The sequence below is a fragment of the Scomber scombrus genome, chromosome 13, assembly GCF_963691925.1.
Source record: "Scomber scombrus chromosome 13, fScoSco1.1, whole genome shotgun sequence".
NCBI classification, from domain to species: domain Eukaryota; kingdom Metazoa; phylum Chordata; class Actinopteri; order Scombriformes; family Scombridae; genus Scomber; species Scomber scombrus.
In genome coordinates, this window is record NC_084982.1 from 22,954,139 (window position 1) to 22,959,390 (window position 5,252).

The 5,252-nt window shown below is 39.9% G+C and overlaps 1 protein-coding gene across 1 annotated transcript; it reads right to left on the bottom strand.

Annotated features, from left to right (window-relative positions):
• Positions 1-218: 218 nt before the first annotated feature.
• Positions 219-4,526, bottom strand: zgc:162396 (uncharacterized protein LOC555292 homolog). Its single transcript, XM_062431781.1, has 7 exons — positions 4,155-4,526; positions 3,628-4,020; positions 3,329-3,489; positions 2,489-2,705; positions 841-941; positions 599-736; positions 219-449 (listed from the first exon to the last, which is right to left on the bottom strand). The coding sequence occupies exons 2-7, from the start codon at positions 3,736-3,738 to the stop codon at positions 359-361; spliced, it is 819 nt and encodes a 272-aa protein (XP_062287765.1). The 5' UTR covers positions 3,739-4,020; positions 4,155-4,526; the 3' UTR covers positions 219-358.
• Between the last annotated feature and the right edge of the window lie 726 nt (positions 4,527-5,252).

Here is a 5,252-nt window from a genome sequence, read left to right on the forward strand (position 1 = left end):
AGTCGTTGTCGTTATCTTGTCATGAATTCTTGTTATATATTAACAGAAGATAACAGAAGATAACAGGATAAAGTGAGATCTATTGTAAATAGGTCTCAACACTTTTGGTTATGACAAGCGACACACCAGCAGTGTTGTAAAGGTGATAAGTCTGTCAGATAACGCATCCAGTTAAACTGAAGTGAGTTTGCAAGAAAATTACTTGGAAAACAAAAAGGTATATTCAGAAATGTCCATATTTTAAAAGAATCAAGATTTTAATGTTTGGAAACACATCAGTTGTTCATTTCAACATCTCTGAGACACAAAAACACACATCTCTGTTTCTCAAAACACACATCCGATGATATATTGTTGATTATCTTGGTTTTGATGCCAGGACACAGTAATATTCCATTTGCCACTCTAATTCAGTGTCAGGAGACGTGACTCCCATCACCTCCAGAAACCTGTGAAACAGTGCAGTGAATGATTACTCAACTCAGTGCTCAGAGCACCACCAGAAGATGGATGAGTTAAGAAGATAAAAAATTGATTATAATGTACAGTTATCTGCTCTATATCTCTGTTTGAATGAGTTTGTGTGTGTGTAGGTTACCTCTTCTGTGTGCTGAGCAGCAGGTTTTCAGCGGTCTGGGGGTCTTTCTTGTGGTAAGCTTGAAACATGGACCAGGACTGTATGAAACCCACCAGGTTCCTCACTGAGATCGGACAGTTCACCAGAATAGACTCAATCCTGTTGTATCGTTACATAAAGATGTGTTATTATTTCATAAAAAAGACAATAAAATACTGCACTGTGACAATTTCTGGCATCATTAGGTGGTGGTGTGGTATTACCTCTTTTTGTCTGGGAAAGGGATGGCACGGTAAAGCTCTTCCAGCTTACCATCAGCTACACCCACCGGACTGCTAGTGTATGGCATCAGTATCTGCTTCACCTGAAAGTTAATGTAAATAAGTGTTATGATCACTATGTATTAGAAAATGTAAAAATGAAATAAGATGTGTTACTCAGTGAGCTTTAGAAGAGCTTTTAGAACTTTCACCTTGCAACTACCACAGCTTGAGGCTGAAGCCGATACGAGTACAAAAAAAGTACATTAAAGTGCAAACAACAGCCATTAGATGCTGGCTCTGAAAAGTCCCTAACTTTCAAAAAGTGCCAACTTCTCTTCGGAAATACGTCTTTTCTTTTTTGGTGTTTGATTTATGGTTTCAGTTGCTAAATTGAGGCCCTTCATTAAATGTGCTGGTGGTCATTTTATAAATTATTGCTTCATTAATAAAATTCAAACACTTACAGTAGACTCTGATGTCTAATGTGTGAGCGCTGATTGACAGCAGTGATTTCCAGTTTGCTCACCTGCTGCTCTCCCCAGGTCCAGGACTTCCACTGAGTTGGAATATTGACACTACATTTTCCTAAATTTAATGGTATCTGATTATTATATCTGTCCAAGCAAAATTTAGCTAAAGACACTAATGTTATCCCCAAGTGTGCACCACTCTGTGTTCCTAGCAGCACCACGCACTCCTTAACTAAAGGGTCCTGGCTCCAAATGGAAAAGATGGCACCCACCATGAGCTGCAACTCTACTCTTCAAACCAGCTCCAATGCAAACCAATGAACGATGTCACACCACTATCTTTCTATAGGCTATATTCTACGATACAACCAGGTTTACTGTTTTCCTGTTTCCAGAAAAGAGAACAACACCTTGACCCAGCTCCATGCATCGCTCATAATGATGAACCTACAGAGAATTATCAGCAACTCTGCAGCTCCCCTCACCTTTATCGAGCATTGTAATGAGTTTCAGCTCATTGCTTGACTGTCCGGCAGCAACTTTACTGTTTTGCTTCATCCTCAGTGCTCTCATAGCATTATTCAGCTGCAGCAGGTAGGCACTTTTTAGACAAGAAGCTGATATAACCCACTGCTCAGCACCAAACAGACACAGTTAGCTGTGGACTAGCTGGTTAACATGGTGGAGCATTTGGCAGCAATAGAGCCAGATATTTCCCTTAGGGGTTGATAGAGACAAAAAACACATAGCAGAAGAATTCTGGACTTCATCATGTAAACAGAAACATGACTCCAAATGAATGATAATGTTCCTTGGTAACTGCTGGATATGTAAATAACCAACTGTTAATAATTGTTATATCGACTTAAATGGTGAGAATATGTCAATGTGTTAACATCTTGTTTCTGCTGCCCCCAAGTGGCCAAAAAGTTAGACAAATATCCTTAGCCAATATGGCTAGTACACACATAAGCTCAGTATTCTTAGGCAGCCTCCCTTTATGTGTGTTCCACCAGAGGCCTTCAAAGGACCTGTGTGTAGGATTTAGTGGCATCTGAGCTACTGTAGAAACATGGTGGGCTCCATGGAAGAGGACCTGCTCTTATGAATATTATACTATGTTTTTGCCTCTTGATTCCTCTAAATCTTACACATTTTTCTTTTAAGTCCACACTCACCTCTTCATAGATGTGGCCGAGTGTTTCTCCACAGGTTTGGTAGTGAAACCAGGTGTTAGTGTCACTGAAGCCCAGCAGAGCCATGCAGCCACCAGGTTTTAAAACTCGACTTGCCTCAGCCAGGAATCGTGACTGATCAAACCAGTGGGCTGCTGATGCTGCTGTCAGCAAGTCTACAGAGCCATCTGGAAACTGAAGCTCCTCTGCTGTCCCCTTCCTGCAGGAACAATGAACACATCATACCTGTAACTCCAACTACTTCTACCTGGGTATAAAGAGATCAGCTGAAAACACAGTTTATTCATGATTTCAGTTGGGTTTGATCCATTATTTCACCAGATATTCCTTTTTGAACGTCAAACTTCATGAACTGGTTGGTAGATGCAGCAATTTAAATGCAAACAGCAGCAGGTTCTTTTGTTGATTCACCATCATGTCATACAAATACAAATATTATAGATACAATATTTAGAGCCATTGTAAAAGTTAGCCAGTTAGCTTAACTTAGTATAAAAACTGAAAATGTAACAACAATCAAAATGTAAATACAACAATTTGTGGTTTTATGGTTGATTATGTGCGGGACTATTTCATCTATTTCTTCTGAAAGATCCAGGTTTTATGCTAAGCTAAGCTAACCCTCTGCTGGCTGCTTCATATTGAACAAATACATACGAGAGACCTCTCAATCTTCGAATCTAACCCTCAACAAGAAAGCAAACAAGCACAAATGTTGAACTGTTCCTTTAAATATACATATTTAATGATTGAACATTATGATTTCATGGTCTTGTTTTGTAAAGAAAGTGTAGTTATGTCCACAAGGAGCAGCTTACACACCTGTATGTGATGTTGGAGTACCCTGGCACAGCTCTGGCCTCCTCCAGTTGACACTCACTGATGTCGATACCAACCACTTCCTGGAAGTTCGGCGCCAGTAGCCGAGAATTCTGACCCGTGCCGCATCCCAGATCCACCGCCAGCACATGTGGCTGTCCCTTCTGAGGATTTTAACAGATGTGCTTTACTTGTTGTCAGTTTTGTTCTCCAAATAAGCAGAATGCCATATTAAAGGGACTTATATGCTCTATAATGACATAGTGTACTGTATAATAACTGTATACTGTATTTGGTCATACCTTTGTGTCTAGGTATTGAAGAATAATGTTCTTGAGCTCTTCTGGAGGTGTAATACGGTACTTTTGGTAGATGGATGCATGATCCTTTCCCTCAAACAGACGGTATGACATGATGGTGTTTTTTTACTCTTCTCTTTCTGTTCTGTAAGTTAAGCCTTTGCAGGCTTTTGCTGCAAAACTGTCTCCTCCTTCAGTCTCTTATCTTGTTTGCTTCTTGTTTTCTGGTTTTTAGTCTTTTTCACCTGCAATGTTATTTCCTCTCTTATCGTGTGTTGTCTTATATTCTTGTCCGTGCGTTGTTAAAAGCTGTTTTCTGTCAGTACTCTCACACACTTTGCCCTCTTGCTGGCATTTAGCTCTTCACCCAGTTCTTGAAGTGCAGCTTTTCCCTCTCTGTTTTTATACCCAACAGACAGACAGAAAGACAGACATGGAAACAGTTGCAGTGTTAAGCAGTTACTTACAGAATAACACTTGAGAGAAGATATAGCTACAAGTTTGAAGAAAGAGAGAAAATTGTGTCTTACCAGTTGAAGGCTGCTCTTGATGTCAGTCCCAGTAACTCAGCTACACATTTGCTAACAATACATAACAGGCAGGCAGGGCCTCTTGCTTAACCCTTTTATGGCCAGAGAATATCTGCATGTTATACTGCATATTTTAACTGCAGCATAATAATATAGTAGAGTCAGTGGAAAACTATAGACAACACACTGGATTGTAATTACTGCACCAAGAATAAAAACTTGTTCTTACAAACCTTTGAAACAAGCACGTCACTTGGCATGAAATATGTGTTTGTTTAGTGTGATTAGGGTTGCCAACTAGTGATGTGTTGTTCGCGAACGAGCCGGCTCTAAGAGCCGATGCCCGTTTGAGAGAGCCGAATCTTCAGCCTCCTGTTCAGCAGTCCCTTTGGCTGAGAATCCATGCAGACAGGGGCGGGAGTTTATTTTGATGGTCACACCATTCGGCCAATCACATGCGAGGACAGACTAGGATCATACCATTATATGAAAGAAGGAAGGGAGGCAGACGCTCCAAAGACAGTGAGTGTAGTAGTACAGGCCAGATACACACAGCAGAGACAGAGACAGAGGAGGATGTGAGTGCAAGCATGTCAATGTGCTCAGTTGTTCTGTGTTCAGTTCAAGGTTTTTCAGGTGTTCAAAGGTTTGATTAAAATGTTAAACAAAAGTTACTGTATTTTTTTGCAATGAAAAAAATGCATACAAATAAGGCTTTTATGAAAACACTGAATGAAAACTTGCTTACCAATACACAAACCATTCATAATTGCTAAATCAGGCTAAAATAGAGCGCTCAGAGTGATACTAAATGAAGAGCCGTTTGGGAGCCGTAAGAGCTGGCTCTTCTAAGGGAGCCGAGCCAAAAGAGCCGAATCTTTGAAAAGAGCCGGTTTGCCCATCACTACCTCCTGGCTTGGTGAAAGTTTTTGCCTTTTTGTGTGTGTGTGTGAAACGATTTTTAAATTATTTGACTCAAACCTGAATTCAATTCGATGCATGTTTTTGCCATGGAAAACAAATTATTATTCAACAATTTATTTTTTAGTGTAAAATAATAAATCTTTTTAACAGAAATCTGTCCTGCTTAACTTAACA

Bases quoted from the DNA above. Each gene is read 5' to 3' on its own strand.
- zgc:162396 (XM_062431781.1), bottom strand. From the start codon at position 3,738: ATGTCATACCGTCTGTTTGAGGGAAAGGATCATGCATCCATCTACCAA. The intron at 3,490-3,627 runs GTATGACCAAAT...TAAAATCCTCAG, and splicing joins TTCAATACCTAGACACAAAG to AAGGGACAGCCACATGTGCT. The intron at 2,706-3,328 runs GTGTGTAAGCTG...TTGTTCCTGCAG, and splicing joins TACTCCAACATCACATACAG to GAAGGGGACAGCAGAGGAGC.